Raw genomic sequence first — 19,280 nt, 5'->3', positions numbered from 1 at the left:
GTTTTCTCAACCACATCGCCTTGTGCAATTCATCGCTGTGGCTATCTGCAAGTCCAGAATGTTAGGTTTCAGCGCTGTGTCGTCCGTTTCTTTCTCGTCTCTCTTCTTTGGCTTTCGGCCTTGCGCTGCTTCAAATCAAACTATGAATAACCAACTCGCCCATCAGCTTGTGCTTTCAAGCTTCATTTCTAGTACAAAGGGCCCTGTTTTTTCGTCTTGGTTTTCTCAACCACATCGCCTTGTGCAATTCATCGCTGTGGCTATCTGCAAGTCCAGAATGTTAGGTTTCAGTGCTGTGTCGTCCGTTTCTTTCTCGTCTCTCTTCTTTGGCTTTCGGCCTTGCGCTGCTTCAAATCAAACTATGAATAACCAACTCGCCCATCAGCTTGTGCTTTCAAGCTTCATTTCTAGTACAAAGGGCCCTGTTTTTTCGTCTTGGTTTTGTCAACCACATCGCCTTGTGCAATTCATCGCTGTGGCTATCTGCAAGTCCAGAATGTTATGTTTCAGCGCTGTGTCGTCCGTTTCTTTCTCGTCTCTCTTCTTTGGCTTTCGGCCTTGCGCTGCTTCAAATCAAACTATGAATAACCAACTCGCCCATCAGCTTGTGCTTTCAAGCTTCATTTCTAGTACAAAGGGCCCTGTTTTTTCATCTTGGTTTTCTCAACCACATCGCCTTGTGCAATTCATCGCTGTGGCTATCTGCAAGTCCAGAATGTTAGGTTTCAGCGCTGTGTCGTCCGTTTCTTTCTCGTCTCTCTTCTTTGGCTTTCAGCCTTGCGCTGCTTCAAATCAAACTATGAATAACCAACTCGCCCATCAGCTTGTGCTTTCAAGCTTCATTTCTAGTACAAAGGGCCCTGTTTTTTCGTCTTGGTTTTCTCAACCACATCGCCTTGTGCAATTCATCGCTGTGGCTATCTGCAAGTCCAGAATGTTAGGTTTCAGCGCTGTGTCGTCCGTTTCTTTCTCGTCTCTCTTCTTTGGCTTTCAGCCTTGCGCTGCTTCAAATCAAACTATGAATAACCAACTCGCCCATCAGCTTGTGCTTTCAAGCTTCATTTCTAGTACAAAGGGCCCTGTTTTTTCGTCTTGGTTTTCTCAACCACATCGCCTTGTGCAGTTCATCGCTGTGGCTATCTGCAAGTCCAGAATGTTAGGTTTCAGCGCTGTGTCGTCCGTTTCTTTCTCGTCTCTCTTCTTTGGCTTTCGGCCTTGCGCTGCTTCAAATCAAACTATGAATAACCAACTGGCCCATCAGCTTGTGCTTTCAAGCTTCATTTCTAGTACAAAGGGCCCTGTTTTTTCGTCTTGGTTTTCTCAACCACATCGCCTTGTGCAATTCATCGCTGTGGCTATCTGCAAGTCCAGAATGTTAGGTTTCAGTGCTGTGTCGTCCGTTTCTTTCTCGTCTCTCTTCTTTGGCTTTCGGCCTTGCGCTGCTTCAAATCAAACTATGAATAACCAACTCGCCCATCAGCTTGTGCTTTCAAGCTTCATTTCTAGTACAAAGGGCCCTGTTTTTTCGTCTTGGTTTTCTCAACCACATCGCCTTGTGCAATTCATCGCTGTGGCTATCTGCAAGTCCAGAATGTTAGGTTTCAGTGCTGTGTCGTCCGTTTCTTTCTCGTCTCTCTTCTTTGGCTTTCGGCCTTGCGCTGCTTCAAATCAAACTATGAATAACCAACTCGCCCATCAGCTTGTGCTTTCAAGCTTCATTTCTAGTACAAAGGGCCCTGTTTTTTCGTCTTGGTTTTGTCAACCACATCGCCTTGTGCAATTCATCGCTGTGGCTATCTGCAAGTCCAGAATGTTATGTTTCAGCGCTGTGTCGTCCGTTTCTTTCTCGTCTCTCTTCTTTGGCTTTCGGCCTTGCGCTGCTTCAAATCAAACTATGAATAACCAACTGGCCCATCAGCTTGTGCTTTCAAGCTTCATTTCTAGTACAAAGGGCCCTATTTTTTCGTCTTGGTTTTCTCAACCACATCGCCTTGTGCAATTCATCGCTGTGGCTATCTGCAAGTCCAGAATGTTAGGTTTCAGCGCTGTGTCGTCCGTTTCTTTCTCGTCTCTCTTCTTTGGCTTTCGGCCTTGCGCTGCTTCAAATCAAACTATGAATAACCAACTCGCCCATCAGCTTGTACTTTCAAGCTTCATTTCTAGTACAAAGGGCCCTGTTTTTTCGTCTTGGTTTTCTCAACCACATCGCCTTGTGCAATTCATCGCTGTGGCTATCTGCAAGTCCAGAATGTTAGGTTTCAGCGCTGTGTCGTCCGTTTCTTTCTCGTCTCTCTTCTTTGGCTTTCGGCCTTGCGCTGCTTCAAATCAAACTATGAATAACCAACTCGCCCATCAGCTTGTGCTTTCAAGCTTCATTTCTAGTACAAAGGGCCCTGTTTTTTCGTCTTGGTTTTGTCAACCACATCGCCTTGTGCAATTCATCGCTGTGGCTATCTGCAAGTCCAGAATGTTATGTTTCAGCGCTGTGTCGTCCGTTTCTTTCTCGTCTCTCTTCTTTGGCTTTCGGCCTTGCGCTGCTTCAAATCAAACTATGAATAACCAACTCGCCCATCAGCTTGTGCTTTCAAGCTTCATTTCTAGTACAAAGGGCCCTGTTTTTTCGTCTTGGTTTTCTCAACCACATCGCCTTGTGCAATTCATCGCTGTGGCTATCTGCAAGTCCAGAATGTTAGGTTTCAGCGCTGTGTCGTCCGTTTCTTTCTCGTCTCTCTTCTTTGGCTTTAGGCCTTGCGCTGCTTCAAATCAAACTATGAATAACCAACTCGCCCATCAGCTTGTGCTTTCAAGCTTCATTTCTAGTACAAAGGGCCCTGTTTTTTCGTCTTGGTTTTGTCAACCACATCGCCTTGTGCAATTCATCGCTGTGGCTATCTGCAAGTCCAGAATGTTAGGTTTCAGCGCTGTGTCGTCCGTTTCTTTCTCGTCTCTCTTCTTTGGCTTTCGGCCTTGCGCTGCTTCAAATCAAACTATGAATAACCAACTCGCCCATCAGCTTGTGCTTTCAAGCTTCATTTCTAGTACAAAGGGCCCTGTTTTTTCGTCTTGGTTTTCTCAACCACATCGCCTTGTGCAATTCATCGCTGTGGCTATCTGCAAGTCCAGAATGTTAGGTTTCAGTGCTGTGTCGTCCGTTTCTTTCTCGTCTCTCTTCTTTGGCTTTCGGCCTTGCGCTGCTTCAAATCAAACTATGAATAACCAACTCGCCCATCAGCTTGTGCTTTCAAGCTTCATTTCTAGTACAAAGGGCCCTGTTTTTTCGTCTTGGTTTTCTCAACCACATCGCCTTGTGCAATTCATCGCTGTGGCTATCTGCAAGTCCAGAATGTTAGGTTTCAGTGCTGTGTCGTCCGTTTCTTTCTCGTCTCTCTTCTTTGGCTTTCGGCCTTGCGCTGCTTCAAATCAAACTATGAATAACCAACTCGCCCATCAGCTTGTGCTTTCAAGCTTCATTTCTAGTACAAAGGGCCCTGTTTTTTCGTCTTGGTTTTCTCAACCACATCGCCTTGTGCAATTCATCGCTGTGGCTATCTGCAAGTCCAGAATGTTAGGTTTCAGTGCTGTGTCGTCCGTTTCTTTCTCGTCTCTCTTCTTTGGCTTTCGGCCTTGCGCTGCTTCAAATCAAACTATGAATAACCAACTCGCCCATCAGCTTGTGCTTTCAAGCTTCATTTCTAGTACAAAGGGCCCTGTTTTTTCGTCTTGGTTTTGTCAACCACATCGCCTTGTGCAATTCATCGCTGTGGCTATCTGCAAGTCCAGAATGTTATGTTTCAGCGCTGTGTCGTCCGTTTCTTTCTCGTCTCTCTTCTTTGGCTTTCGGCCTTGCGCTGCTTCAAATCAAACTATGAATAACCAACTCGCCCATCAGCTTGTGCTTTCAAGCTTCATTTCTAGTACAAAGGGCCCTGTTTTTTCGTCTTGGTTTTCTCAACCACATCGCCTTGTGCAATTCATCGCTGTGGCTATCTGCAAGTCCAGAATGTTAGGTTTCAGCGCTGTGTCGTCCGTTTCTTTCTCGTCTCTCTTCTTTGGCTTTCGGCCTTGCGCTGCTTCAAATCAAACTATGAATAACCAACTCGCACATCAGCTTGTGCTTTCAAGCTTCATTTCTAGTACAAAGGGCCCTGTTTCTTCGTCTTGGTTTTCTCAACCACATCGCCTTGTGCAATTCATCGCTGTGGCTATCTGCAAGTCCAGAATGTTATGTTTCAGCGCTGTGTCGTCCGTTTCTTTCTCGTCTCTCTTCTTTGGCTTTCGGCCTTGCGCTGCTTCAAATCAAACTATGAATAACCAACTCGCCCATCAGCTTGTGCTTTCAAGCTTCATTTCTAGTACAAAGGGCCCTGTTTTTTCGTCTTGGTTTTCTCAACCACATCGCCTTGTGCAATTCATCGCTGTGGCTATCTGCAAGTCCAGAATGTTAGGTTTCAGCGCTGTGTCGTCCGTTTCTTTCTCGTCTCTCTTCTTTGGCTTTCGGCCTTGCGCTGCTTCAAATCAAACTATGAATAACCAACTCGCCCATCAGCTTGTGCTTTCAAGCTTCATTTCTAGTACAAAGGGCCCTGTTTTTTCGTCTTGGTTTTGTCAACCACATCGCCTTGTGCAATTCATCGCTGTGGCTATCTGCAAGTCCAGAATGTTATGTTTCAGCGCTGTGTCGTCCGTTTCTTTCTCGTCTCTCTTCTTTGGCTTTCGGCCTTGCGCTGCTTCAAATCAAACTATGAATAACCAACTCGCCCATCAGCTTGTGCTTTCAAGCTTCATTTCTAGTACAAAGGGCCCTGTTTTTTCGTCTTGGTTTTCTCAACCACATCGCCTTGTGCAATTCATCGCTGTGGCTATCTGCAAGTCCAGAATGTTATGTTTCAGCGCTGTGTCGTCCGTTTCTTTCTCGTCTCTCTTCTTTGGCTTTCGGCCTTGCGCTGCTTCAAATCAAACTATGAATAACCAACTCGCCCATCAGCTTGTGCTTTCAAGCTTCATTTCTAGTACAAAGGGCCCTGTTTTTTCATCTTGGTTTTCTCAACCACATCGCCTTGTGCAATTCATCGCTGTGGCTATCTGCAAGTCCAGAATGTTAGGTTTCAGCGCTGTGTCGTCCGTTTCTTTCTCGTCTCTCTTCTTTGGCTTTCAGCCTTGCGCTGCTTCAAATCAAACTATGAATAACCAACTCGCCCATCAGCTTGTGCTTTCAAGCTTCATTTCTAGTACAAAGGGCCCTGTTTTTTCGTCTTGGTTTTCTCAACCACATCGCCTTGTGCAATTCATCGCTGTGGCTATCTGCAAGTCCAGAATGTTAGGTTTCAGCGCTGTGTCGTCCGTTTCTTTCTCGTCTCTCTTCTTTGGCTTTCGGCCTTGCGCTGCTTCAAATCAAACTATGAATAACCAACTCGCCCATCAGCTTGTGCTTTCAAGCTTCATTTCTAGTACAAAGGGCCCTGTTTTTTCGTCTTGGTTTTCTCAACCACATCGCCTTGTGCAATTCATCGCTGTGGCTATCTGCAAGTCCAGAATGTTAGGTTTCAGCGCTGTGTCGTCCGTTTCTTTCTCGTCTCTCTTCTTTGGCTTTCGGCCTTGCGCTGCTTCAAATCAAACTATGAATAACCAACTCGCCCATCAGCTTGTGCTTTCAAGCTTCATTTCTAGTACAAAGGGCCCTGTTTTTTCGTCTTGGTTTTCTCAACCACATCGCCTTGTGCAATTCATCGCTGTGGCTATCTGCAAGTCCAGAATGTTAGGTTTCAGCGCTGTGTCGTCCGTTTCTTTCTCGTCTCTCTTCTTTGGCTTTCAGCCTTGCGCTGCTTCAAATCAAACTATGAATAACCAACTCGCCCATCAGCTTGTGCTTTCAAGCTTCATTTCTAGTACAAAGGGCCCTGTTTTTTCATCTTGGTTTTCTCAACCACATCGCCTTGTGCAATTCATCGCTGTGGCTATCTGCAAGTCCAGAATGTTAGGTTTCAGCGCTGTGTCGTCCGTTTCTTTCTCGTCTCTCTTCTTTGGCTTTCGGCCTTGCGCTGCTTCAAATCAAACTATGAATAACCAACTCGCACATCAGCTTGTGCTTTCAAGCTTTATTTCTAGTACAAAGGGCCCTGTTTTTTCGTCTTGGTTTTGTCAACCACATCGCCTTGTGCAATTCATCGCTGTGGCTATCTGCAAGTCCAGAATGTTATGTTCCAGCGCTGTGTCGTCCGTTTCTTTCTCGTCTCTCTTCTTTGGCTTTCGGCCTTGCGCTGCTACAAATCAAACTATGAATAAGCAACTCGCCCATCAGCTTGTGCTTTCAAGCTTCATTTCTAGTACAAAGGGCCCTGTTTTTTCGTCTTGGTTTTCTCAACCACATCGCCTTGTGCAATTCATCGCTGTGGCTATCTGCAAGTCCAGAATGTTAGGTTTCAGTGCTGTGTCGTTCGTTTCTTTCTCGTCTCTCTTCTTTGGCTTTCGGCCTTGCGCTGCTTCAAATCAAACTATGAATAACCAACTCGCCCATCAGCTTGTGCTTTCAAGCTTCATTTCTAGTACAAAGGGCCCTGTTTTTTCGTCTTGGTTTTCTCAACCACATCGCCTTGTGCAATTCATCGCTGTGGCTATCTGCAAGTCCAGAATGTTATGTTTCAGCGCTGTGTCGTCCGTTTCTTTCTCGTCTCTCTTCTTTGGCTTTCGGCCTTGCGCTGCTTCAAATCAAACTATGAATAACCAACTCGCCCATCAGCTTGTGCTTTCAAGCTTCATTTCTAGTACAAAGGGCCCTGTTTTTTCGTCTTGGTTTTCTCAACCACATCGCCTTGTGCAATTCATCGCTGTGGCTATCTGCAAGTCCAGAATGTTAGGTTTCAGCGCTGTGTCGTCCGTTTCTTTCTCGTCTCTCTTCTTTGGCTTTCGGCCTTGCGCTGCTTCAAATCAAACTATGAATAACCAACTCGCCCATCAGCTTGTGCTTTCAAGCTTCATTTCTAGTACAAAGGGCCCTGTTTTTTCGTCTTGGTTTTGTCAACCACATCGCCTTGTGCAATTCATCGCTGTGGCTATCTGCAAGTCCAGAATGTTATGTTTCAGCGCTGTGTCGTCCGTTTCTTTCTCGTCTCTCTTCTTTGGCTTTCGGCCTTGCGCTGCTTCAAATCAAACTATGAATAACCAACTCGCCCATCAGCTTGTGCTTTCAAGCTTCATTTCTAGTACAAAGGGCCCTGTTTTTTCGTCTTGGTTTTCTCAACCACATCGCCTTGTGCAATTCATCGCTGTGGCTATCTGCAAGTCCAGAATGTTAGGTTTCAGTGCTGTGTCGTCCGTTTCTTTCTCGTCTCTCTTCTTTGGCTTTCGGCCTTGCGCTGCTTCAAATCAAACTATGAATAACCAACTGGCCCATCAGCTTGTGCTTTCAAGCTTCATTTCTAGTACAAAGGGCCCTGTTTTTTCGTCTTGGTTTTCTCAACCACATCGCCTTGTGCAATTCATCGCTGTGGCTATCTGCAAGTCCAGAATGTTAGGTTTCAGTGCTGTGTCGTCCGTTTCTTTCTCGTCTCTCTTCTTTGGCTTTCGGCCTTGCGCTGCTTCAAATCAAACTATGAATAACCAACTCGCCCATCAGCTTGTGCTTTCAAGCTTCATTTCTAGTACAAAGGGCCCTGTTTTTTCGTCTTGGTTTTGTCAACCACATCGCCTTGTGCAATTCATCGCTGTGGCTATCTGCAAGTCCAGAATGTTATGTTTCAGCGCTGTGTCGTCCGTTTCTTTCTCGTCTCTCTTCTTTGGCTTTCGGCCTTGCGCTGCTTCAAATCAAACTATGAATAACCAACTCGCCCATCAGCTTGTGCTTTCAAGCTTCATTTCTAGTACAAAGGGCCCTGTTTTTTCGTCTTGGTTTTCTCAACCACATCGCCTTGTGCAATTCATCGCTGTGGCTATCTGCAAGTCCAGAATGTTAGGTTTCAGCGCTGTGTCGTCCGTTTCTTTCTCGTCTCTCTTCTTTGGCTTTCGGCCTTGCGCTGCTTCAAATCAAACTATGAATAACCAACTCGCCCATCAGCTTGTGCTTTCAAGCTTCATTTCTAGTACAAAGGGCCCTGTTTTTTCGTCTTGGTTTTCTCAACCACATCGCCTTGTGCAATTCATCGCTGTGGCTATCTGCAAGTCCAGAATGTTAGGTTTCAGTGCTGTGTCGTCCGTTTCTTTCTCGTCTCTCTTCTTTGGCTTTCGGCCTTGCGCTGCTTCAAATCAAACTATGAATAACCAACTCGCCCATCAGCTTGTGCTTTCAAGCTTCATTTCTAGTACAAAGGGCCCTGTTTTTTCGTCTTGGTTTTCTCAACCACATCGCCTTGTGCAATTCATCGCTGTGGCTATCTGCAAGTCCAGAATGTTAGGTTTCAGTGCTGTGTCGTCCGTTTCTTTCTCGTCTCTCTTCTTTGGCTTTCGGCCTTGCGCTGCTTCAAATCAAACTATGAATAACCAACTCGCCCATCAGCTTGTGCTTTCAAGCTTCATTTCTAGTACAAAGGGCCCTGTTTTTTCGTCTTGGTTTTCTCAACCACATCGCCTTGTGCAATTCATCGCTGTGGCTATCTGCAAGTCCAGAATGTTAGGTTTCAGTGCTGTGTCGTCCGTTTCTTTCTCGTCTCTCTTCTTTGGCTTTCGGCCTTGCGCTGCTTCAAATCAAACTATGAATAACCAACTCGCCCATCAGCTTGTGCTTTCAAGCTTCATTTCTAGTACAAAGGGCCCTGTTTTTTCGTCTTGGTTTTCTCAACCACATCGCCTTGTGCAATTCATCGCTGTGGCTATCTGCAAGTCCAGAATGTTAGGTTTCAGCGCTGTGTCGTCCGTTTCTTTCTCGTCTCTCTTCTTTGGCTTTCGGCCTTGCGCTGCTTCAAATCAAACTATGAATAACCAACTCGCCCATCAGCTTGTGCTTTCAAGCTTCATTTCTAGTACAAAGGGCCCTGTTTTTTCGTCTTGGTTTTCTCAACCACATCGCCTTGTGCAATTCATCGCTGTGGCTATCTGCAAGTCCAGAATGTTAGGTTTCAGTGCTGTGTCGTCCGTTTCTTTCTCATCTCTCTTCTTTGGCTTTCAGCCTTGCGCTGCTTCAAATCAAGACTTAGGAGTTGACCATATTTTGTTCCCAGAGAGCGTGTCTTGGGGTACGCTGAAGTAACACCATTATTACGTCGTAGTTTTTGTATTTTGTGGGCCTTGTTCTCTGGCTGGTAAAAAAATCTTATGTAAATGGCGCCTTGTGCCAAACATTTCATTCTGCTCTTTTTTAACATCACCTGCAACTTCCAAATTGAAACTTTTTCCTGAAGCCAATATTTAAAAAGCTAGCTATAGTCAGATGCAACTGAAGTCTGCAGTGAAGCTCCGCCCACACTCAGGACCGCTGCACTGAGTTCCTCCATGACAGAAAAGTAGTCCGTTGTTAAAACTTCTCTTGTCACCTAAGCAAGAAGCTAACCACGAGAAAAAAAGTTATAAGCTCTAGAGTTTTGATACTTGGCTTGTATAAAGTCAAACATTAAAAAGGCGGTTTTGTTTACTGTTGTAATTTGCTAGCGGAATAATACAAGACGCCACAGACTGTGGCCCAGTCTTAACTGCTGTTTTTTTTAAGTTGTATCCTACTATAGTTAGTCTTAACCAATTAACTAACTTTGCAGAACAAAAAATGGTGCAGTCTATGCCACATAGCTCTCAGCAGCACTTTGTTGATTTCACTCACCTACGGCACTCAGTCTTTTTTGAAAACTTAGCTGTACCCATTGCTGTTAGTGGCACAAGAGGAGATCATTAAAATATACAGTTACTTTCAATGAATGGCAAGTCTTAATGCATATTTTACCAATTTATGGACTGCTCTGCTTCTATAAATGAAGTAGAATTTAAAAGGCCCTTGTAGAAAAATAACTGTTTAATCATTCAAGGAAACGGTGCTAAGAAAAATAAAATGCATACTCCACATGCATGTGCAGTGAAGGATGGATTCACATAGTAAGTCTAGCCCGGTTATAACGAAGTCCACGGGAATCGGAAATAGCTTTGCTATATCCGCTATACTGGTATATCTGGACTATTACAAAAAAAAGACAAGTATAGGCAGAGTTATTTATTGACGCTGGAAAAAGTGGTCCAGCGTTTCCTGAACATGTTTCGCGAGTGCGGACTTCAGGATCGTGGCCTCGATGTCATCCAACTGTGAACCGAAGTTCTGGTTGATCTCTGAACTCCCAAGGTACACCCGTATAGTGTCAACCATTGTGATAGCTGCTGTGGAGGTCACCGGCTTAGGGGCACAACCAACGTCCTTGCAATCGCTGTCGGAGGTGCTGTCCACTGTGGCCGCTTCCATGGTGCACCCAGCAATTTCGTCAGTTGTCAAGTCCTCCGTGGCAACAAGGTCGTCATTGGCGAAAATGAAGTCCAGTGACTCAGACCCATAGGCACAAGGTACAACCCGATAGCCGATTTCCAGAGCTGATCTAAGCAGGCTGTCGTGGTGGCACCATCAGCTATTGCAGTGATGTCATCCGTGGCAGCTTCGTCCCCAGCAGGCACCGTGTCCGCGGTGCTGCTTCGGGAGGATCCGGCATTCTCGAAGCAGTGTGCGATGGCCAGGTGCTTTGCGTTTCTACTAGCTCCGTTTGCGAAGATCGCCTTCACCAAAGGGATCTTCATGTCGGCCACATACGTTGTTGGCAGTGTGAACATTGATCGCTTGGCACTCGACAATTCGGTGCCAATAACCTCTTGATCCATGGGCTGCAGCTTGGCGGTAGTAGTTGGTGGCAGGAGCAAAACCTCGACAGCACTCAAGTGTGCGTTGACGTGATGCGCAGTGCAGTTGTCAAGCGATATCAGTACCTTGTGCTTCCTTCGGACCATATTTGTCGGAAGTCGGCAAGCCACTTGCCAAAAATGTCACGTGTCATCCATGCTTTCTTGTTGCTCACGTATGTCACTGGCATAGAGAGCACCTTGATGAAGCCACGCGGTTTTTTGCCTTTGCCAATGTTCGCACAGGTCAGCACCGTAATCCGGTTTATACTGGCTTTTCCTCCAACACATTTGTCTGTTTCGACTGCAAGAGTCTTCAATGGCAACAGTTGGAAGAACAGTCCTGTTTCATCTCTGTTGTAGATGTCTTTGTCAGAATACGCAAGAATTCGATCGCGATTCTTGGCCATCCAGTGCTGAAGTGATCCCTCGTCAACAGACGCGGCCTCCCGGACAATGTTTTTACACATAATGTTGTGCCTCATCTTGAACCGCCGGAGCCACCCATTTCCTGGCTGGAAGTCTTCGTGCTCGAGAGCGAAACCCAAGTCTTTGACCTTCACCAGCATGATGGGCCCATTGAGCGGGATGCCCTTTGATCGCGCATTCAAGAACCACTTGTAAAGTCCGGCTTCTACGCCGCCGTATGTGGCGCTGCCAGTGTCGTCGTTGAAAATGGCGTCCATCTTGCTTCCATTCTTGATTATGGTTGAAAGTGTGGACTGCGCGATTTCACACTTTCGTGTGATATCAATTGTTGATGTTTAGGGGGACTTTGTCCAGAATGACATGCTTCTTTTTCAAAGACACCACAGTTAAACTTTCCTGCTCTCCTACCGATGGGAACGGCGGTTAGCAGTACGAAGAGTACTTCAGGTCTTCGTCCGGCGACATGTTGCCGGTTGGGGCAGCAATTCCAGCTTCTTAGAACAAAACTTATTTTTTAAAGACGGCACTGACATAAAAAGGCAGGTGAGTAAAAGGCAGTTTAAAAAAAGGCTGTTTAAAAAAGGCTGTTAAAAACGGCCGAGCTTGAGACTCGGCGCGCTCGTCCCAAGTCGTCGTTTCCCGCGGGTTTTAACCCCTTCGATAATTGGGCGGAGCTTGAGTAATCTAGCTCTCGACCAATTTGGACCAATAGCAAAGCAAATGCATCGTATGTACTAGTGGGCGGAGCCCAGGGCTCGCCGGTCCGAGCCCAGTGGAATGCGCAGCTCTCACCCTAAGCGGGCGTCACGCCTCGACGTACATTCCTCGATTCCCCCCCCCCGGGGGGGGGGGGGGGGCATCGGCTCCGTGGGCTTCCACTTAACAACCACTTCTTTTCCCCATCGAGGTTCTAGAGCTCGCAAGACTCGACATAGCCAAAAAAACGAGGATCCACAGGTGACAGTCAGAGTCAGTTCCGAGATAGGGTATAATGGAGTAATACCCCTGTCACACGGGCACTTGTAAGGCCCTAGAAATTAAGGTCCTTTGCCCCAAAGGCGCGTGACGCGCATCTACACGGCAAAGCGTCGAGACCTTTGCGATAAAGGTCCGTAGCAATAAAGGCGGCCGTCAGTGGCCTTAAAGTTGCTTAAAGGAGCAACCCAGACGGCAGCGCCAGCTAGCGAGCTCAAAGAATAAAAAATTGACGCAATTTTTAGTTTTGAAACCGTAAAAAAATATCTAATTCATCTTATTTCATGGTTAATTTTGCGTTACAGTGCAGTTAACCGTAGAGGAGGCTATGACTAAAGACATCCACACTGCTAAGAAAGGACTTGAATGCTTTTCAGCAGCCGCATAGATACACACGTGCTTGCGCATCTTGCTTTGCTGTTTTTTCTTCGTTTGCTCTTTGTTGTGTGCGTGTTTTGAGTTTGCTTATGTGCACAAAGACACAAGCAACAAAGGACGCTTCTTGAACACGACGAGGAGCCGAACGGAAAAGTGCGCCTACCGTGGTCGGACCGAGAACGATGAAAAAAAAAAAAAAAAAACTTTGTTTCAAAATATTCGTTTCTCACCGTCAGAACGCTCGTTTATTATCGTGATAGCTACTTTTTCCAACATAAACGAAAGCACTCTTAGCTGAAGTGCTACCGTCTGCTTTAATTTCATAATGTTACTAGCGCCGCTTCACACATAGCGGTGACTTTTGGCATTCAAGGAGGCCGCGTTCTAGCTCCTTTGGATTTGCCGTGTAGCAGCATCGCTGCTCCTTTTCGGTTTTCCTCCTTTAGCGCAGTAAGACAACTTTACGGCAAAGGCCGAGAAGAAGTCCCGTGTGACAGGGGTATAAGTCTGTTGTCTAAAATTGACCAGGCGAAGTCAGGGGTCATGAGATATCAAAGGTAAGAAGCAGACTAACGTGCACTATCACGCCATCATGTGTTGTAGCACTCGGTGTGGTGAGAATCGAGGCGACAGAAATTCAAGAACCGTGATTTCTAAGTTGACCGCCCTTCGTTACGTCACGGAAAAAAAAATCGCCTCTCTTCTTTTTTACTTATTTTTTTCTCCTGCGCTGCCTGCTCGATGATGTTCAAGGATGGCACCACGTTACATCGCAAAGTGATGCACTGAAGCAAACTTTTGCTCCGCGAGAGAGCAGACACCACGCAGGCTGATTTCAGTCAAGTTCTGCCCTTATTTTCACAGAGGTGTAAAAATGTTTTGATTGATGGATTATTTTTCAGTTGGTACGAAATCTCTTTTCTATATCTGCTGGCGCGCTTTTGCTTACTTCGTTAAAACCAGACCCAAATTTTATTAAAAATGCAAAAATGAAACTGAAATTCCTTCTTTGTAACCGCTATTTCGCTATAACCGGGCTGGACTTATTACTCAAATTAAGGTAGTCAGTAGCTTGGTTGCACATGTCATTTGCTGCTTTTAGCACATGGGTAGGTTGCTTTAGGTTCCAGTGCATGCAACAAGCCTCTATGGTCTATCAGTGAAAGTAAATGTGACATATCTATAAGTTGGCTGACTGCTTCCTTGAGTTCCACAGAGCAATTATCACGAAATTTGTGTCTGCATGTGTATGTGAGTGCATGCACACACATGGCGTTTTGTTTTCTGCTTCTGTTTTATTTCTTTTCTTAGCTTGTGGACTCGGTTTCATTTCAAACAAGCCTTAGTTGAAGCTGGCACCGTATTCTGTGAATCCTCACTTTGCTGGTCAGATGGGCATGTCTGTACTGCAGTCACTGCTCAGAATTTCCATGCAAAAACCAAGTTTTTGTGTTTTATTGCTTATGAGTAGGGCTACATAATTGAGTAGTGTTACATAATGTTTCAGTTCTGATATTTTAGTGCTTTCTTCTTTCACTCCTTCCTTTATCCCTCCTCTTATGGCGGCGTGCAGTTCAGGTGTCTGCCAATATATGAGACAGATACTGCTGCGCCATTTCCTTTCCCCAAAAATCTATTTTCATTTTTTTTTTCATTTTAGTTTGTGTGTGTGTATGCAAAAATGAAACAGGAAAAATTTGCTTGTTTCACCTAGAATGCCATTTATTAAATTAATACTGTGGTACAGTTCTAACAGGAAAGCTGTATTCAGTAGTCCATGGCGTTCAGCATTTTATCTCTGCTGCATGAGATTTTGGGCAGCTTACAAAAGGACCTCAAGATAACAGATGGGTTTGTTTACGTCTAAGTTTCAGCACTAGATGAGATGTGATCCTGTAGGTTTATCATACTGTTAGAGGAAAACAATACAGGTATACAGTTGAACCCGCATATATTGAACTCTAAAATAAAAAAAACGCTCACGAGTTCGATGTAACATGTAATTTGATATAAAAGTAGCAGTAGATTTAACAACACACAAACATTATGAGATGGTAAAAAATGTATTTCTTTGATAGTCACTTACTATGCGCAGATTACCAAGTAAAATAGTCATGAATTTATTTTGATCTTCAGTGCCTCGTAGAAAACAGATTTTTCAATGTTATCGATGGACTACGAGCAGCTGAGACCGCAGCCTTCTATCGACGCACGATACTGACAAACCATGCTGGGGACACTGAGCACGTCGAAGCATGTAGACACAGGTTCTCTCAAGTCCTCGTCACAATTCGCATCAGTGGTACCCTGGTTATCCGTTATGTTGGCAATGATGTCTACGTGCGCAAGCTTTCCCGCAGTATCAACATTGTTCACGGAGAAAAAGTCGCCTATGGCTGCCCCATAAAAATAGCACTAGCAAATTTGGACAACTGGTTCCACTAGTCATCCAAGATTCACGACGGCTTCGTTGAGCTCACTTGACAAAGAATTTGCTCCGTCTTCTCCAGGAAAGCAGAGACCAGAGTGTTGGCTGTAAGCAGATCTGTACAGTTTCATTTTTGTCACCATTCCACGAGCCACTCGGCATAGACAAGGCGCCTAAGAGGTTGATTTTTGAGTTTCTTCTAGTCCTCATGTTCTGCAGGAGCCGTTCTATCAGCCATTTTCTAAAACTAACCTTCATGTGTGGATTATTTCCTGGTCTAATGGTTGAAGCACCGACGCTGTATTCATCGGCAGGAAGTGAAGTGCAGTGTTTCTGGAGCTAGCGCTGCAGCAGTGGGCAAAGGCGTAACGATCTTGGCCTATTAGGTCGTCGTTCTAAGCCTTCAGCCACTTGGCAAGGAGTTTGCTGGTCATTCACGTGCTTCATTTGGACCTGTAGGTCACCAAAACCGAAAGTATGTTTTGCAGGCGTCACGAGACTTGCTTTTTTTTATCATGAGTGGTCCAAGCTTCGTCGATCCATTCATGTTGATGGCAAGCAACTTCAGATTTCTTCTCACCTTGTTCAGGTCTTGATAATTTCCAGTTTCATGGAAAAGGGGATGTTCTGCCGTTTCGCGGCTGCCGTCGTACGCGCACACAGACAACAAAACGATGCGAAATTAATGTGTGGACCGCACAACGCGGGTGATGCGGATGCAACTGGTTGGCTGGGTACACACCCGCAGCCTACGTAATGGAAAATCCACGACACCATTGGTTTGCACGTGCTGCGTAACGCCATAGCATCATTAAAGGGGCCCCGAAACACATTTTCAGTGCATTGTTTTGGCTGTTGGTGTCATAGAATGAGTTATTGTGATGCTATTAGCATCGGTCGTACCGCGTGTACTGCGGTTTTTAATATTTTAATTAGCTCGCAAAAACAAATTCGTGGTGCTGACGGTGTCACCATAAGGTGGCGGTTTTTAGCAGCGGATATGACATCACTTAGTGGGAGCTTGAAGATTGGACAAAGAGTAAATGTACTCTAAATTGTGTTAATAACTAGAGATACGTTTTGTCAAGTTTTTGTATTTTATATTACAATAACAAAACCAACTTGTTTGCCTTAGATAAAAACACTGTAAAGCAAGTAAAACAAAAATACACCGCCAGAGGCTCTGGCTATTTTTTGCATCGACGGACTTTGCGCCTCTCTGTAAACATCCTACGACCTAGCACTCAACACTTATGGCTACTCTCTATGTGTCTGAGAGCAGCTTTGCGGAGTCAATCCGATCGAGCCATTACACTCTATAAGCGTTCATTTCGGTCCCAAGGAAGGGTCTGCTCGTTTCACATCTAGCAGGCAGTGCGCATCGTCAGCATGTGGAGGATCACCGGGTGGCAGCGCCAGATTGCACCACATTCCCGTCAACAGCGCGCGCTCCTTGCTCGCCGTGACCAATCAGTGCGCTAGGAGCGACGGGCGATGGTAGGCGGCAAGCTGTAGTGGTACGCGCTATGCTAAATGTGTCTGATTATGTGTCTGAGCTCGAGTTCGGATCCATAAGTAAGGGAACGTCACTGATCAGGGAACGTGACGATGAAGCATCGCTGGGTCAGCTGGGCGTTCACATGGTTGTTGTAACCATGCAAACGGTGCTGCCAGCCTTGGCATGAACGAGTTACAGAGAACAGGCAACCATGGAGTGCAAACTTCCGCCACATGCTCAGATAGGCTGTTTTGATTGGTCGCACTAAGTGTCGTCATTGGGAGAGTGAAATGGGAATGGGAAGCTGCGCAAAAATCGAGTTGAGGGCAGAATTTTGTTTGCTTGTATTTTGAAATTTCTTCATTGAATAACTCCCGTTCCTATGCTTCGATTCTCATAATTCTTTTTGAGTCAGCATCTGTGTGACATAAAGAATCCATGTGAAGTGTAACCGGCATCCGTTCAAGCAGTGTTTCGCAGCCCCTTTAACACCCGCATGTCTATGCGGGAAAGCTAACCTTCAGAGATGTACTGAGGGAAAGCCAGCTTCTTGAATCGACCGGAGTTGTCTGCAGTTCGATTGTACCTGCAGGGAAGCTAACCCCCGGAGATATGTTGAGGGAATGCCAGCTTATTGAGTCACCTGGTGTTGCCCAAAGTTCGATCTATTGGATGTAAAGGCTAATTTTTGTATGATATAGCCATAGATTTTCTTATACATTCACGTTATAACTTTACTGTGCTCGAATTATTTGATGTAAAGGATAATTCGATCAAACCGAGTTCGATATAATCGGGTTTGACTGTATTGTTTAATTTATGAGTCTTTATCTTGAATGACTGTGACTAAATTTTTCAAGTGTTGGAGCATATTGCAGGGATGTGGGACTCGCTAAAAAGAGTACTTTCACTGTGTTGAACACCCATGCTGTTTCTTCTCATTCAAGAACTACGTACTGTCGCGATCAGAAGTTTGCGGGGCGCTTGTTCTCAGGGAAAAAGTTCATTGTAGCTTTGCCTCGTGACCCATTCGCATGGTAATGTTAACAACCTGTGGATTGAGCATGCTGTCCCTTCATACCTTGACACATTTTAGGTGGCTGGATTACGTGGTTGCGCTGAAATAAAAATTTTTTGCACACACACGTACGTTTTGATCACAATTGTACTTGCAACCTTGGCTAAGCATCATATTGAAGGACCTAGTTGGTTATTTTCGAAGGATTTAACAGCATTCTTTTTTGCTGCATAGAGCCTTCCGGAATGCTGACATTTCATCGGCGTTGCCTGGCTCAACCCTTTGAGTGGGCTAGGGCGAAGAGTGAGCTCAGCAATGTGTTTGTATCTGCATCTGGATTCATTGAGCGTGAAGGGCATGGTATGCTCCAGGTAAGTATTTTTTTAAAACTTGCATGCTAGTTTTAGGGTGGGGATTGTGTTTGTAATTTTCTCTGTTTTATTCTTGCATGATGTGAGTTACATCAATTATGGGTTTGCGAATAGTATTTGCTATTGGATTTGATTTAATTTGTACCTTAATGTATTCAGACCTCCTAAAGATTGAGAAATTATGAAATTTCGTGTTCATCTGAACTCACGTTGAAATATCGCAGCAATTCCAAACGGCAGTATCTTGCACTTGTCGGATCAGTTAACTTGCTCTTTCCTCCTAAAATCAACTGCCAGCACGTGGAAAAAGTGTAATTGAGCAGTAATGCTAGGCTTTGCGTCATCAAGAGCCTCCCATGCAAGTGCAGCACCACGTGGCACATCATTCGGTTGTGCCATGGTGCAGTCACCACTACTGGCAGCGATGCTCTCATTTTTGATCACTATGCTAAGAGACGCGGCGCTCATGGAAGCGGGACTTGCTCAAGATGGGTGAAACTGTGGCATGCACAGGCACTGCTGCTCTTGTTTCATAGCGACCGCTTTGATTTTTCTGAATTTTTGTCTATTAGAATCATGCAACTGTGTATCTTAGGCTACAGAGAACAAGAAGAAAGGCTGTGACAGACATATCAGGCTGAAAGCAAGCCAGGTCGCATGCTGGGACATCTAACGGCGTGGTTTCGTTTTCGCGCTTCCAGTTTGTGATGGTGTTTAGGTCAATCACAGGGCTTGTAGTCCTGCGAAACTGAACCATGAATAGTAAATGGGCTATGTATCATCATGAACACTGCATTTGGGGTGGAATTCTACAGCCGGCACTTTGTCTTAGGTGTGGTGAGGGAATGCGGAAGGGGTGGTCCCACTTGCGTTGCAATTAAAGTTGCCACTTTTAAGTTCATTTTGCTAGCCATCTTGTTGCATTTTGCCAGTAATGCTCTTTGCCTTGCCCCCTTGATGATCGACTCCTTAAGTCACTCCTGCAGTGATGAGGTATCTGGCCATGTTTTCACTTGGCACCAACGATGACCAGCAGGGGACCACGTCTTAAGTGCGTCCGATTTCTTGCTGCAGATTTCCTCCCATGCAGCTGCACTTCACACCACCTGAGGCCGACTGTTCATGGCTGCCACGTGACCAGCCAAGCCCAGCTATCACTGTAAGCCTGCTCGTTGGTAGGACCCCATATCTGTGATAGCAATCGGCTCCTACATTATGGAAGCAAGCTACAAAAGGACACCAAGCACTGCTACAGTCCCCACTTGGCAGCAGTGACAACCAGCAGTGGACCACGTCTAAGCACGTCCAATTTCTTGCTGCAGATTTCCACCCACGTAGCTGCACTTCACACCATCTGAGGCTGTCTGTTTGTGGCTACCATGTGACCAG

General features: G+C 45.5%; 1 protein-coding gene across 3 annotated transcripts in view; it reads left to right on the top strand.

The window, feature by feature from the left end:
* LOC144115671 (poly(ADP-ribose) glycohydrolase-like) overlaps nucleotides 1-19,280 on the top strand; it is an 84,497-nt gene that overhangs the window by 18,427 nt on the left and 46,790 nt on the right. For all 3 annotated transcript variants that reach the window (XM_077650130.1, XM_077650127.1, XM_077650129.1), the window contains exon 14: nucleotides 17,755-17,891. In XM_077650130.1, coding sequence (XP_077506256.1) covers nucleotides 17,755-17,891 — 137 coding nt within the window. The remainder of the gene's footprint in view (nucleotides 1-17,754; nucleotides 17,892-19,280) is intronic.

The sequence above is a fragment of the Amblyomma americanum genome, chromosome 1, assembly GCF_052857255.1.
Source record: "Amblyomma americanum isolate KBUSLIRL-KWMA chromosome 1, ASM5285725v1, whole genome shotgun sequence".
Taxonomy (NCBI): Eukaryota; Metazoa; Arthropoda; class Arachnida; order Ixodida; family Ixodidae; genus Amblyomma; species Amblyomma americanum.
This window is presented reverse-complemented; position numbering and strand designations above follow the sequence as displayed.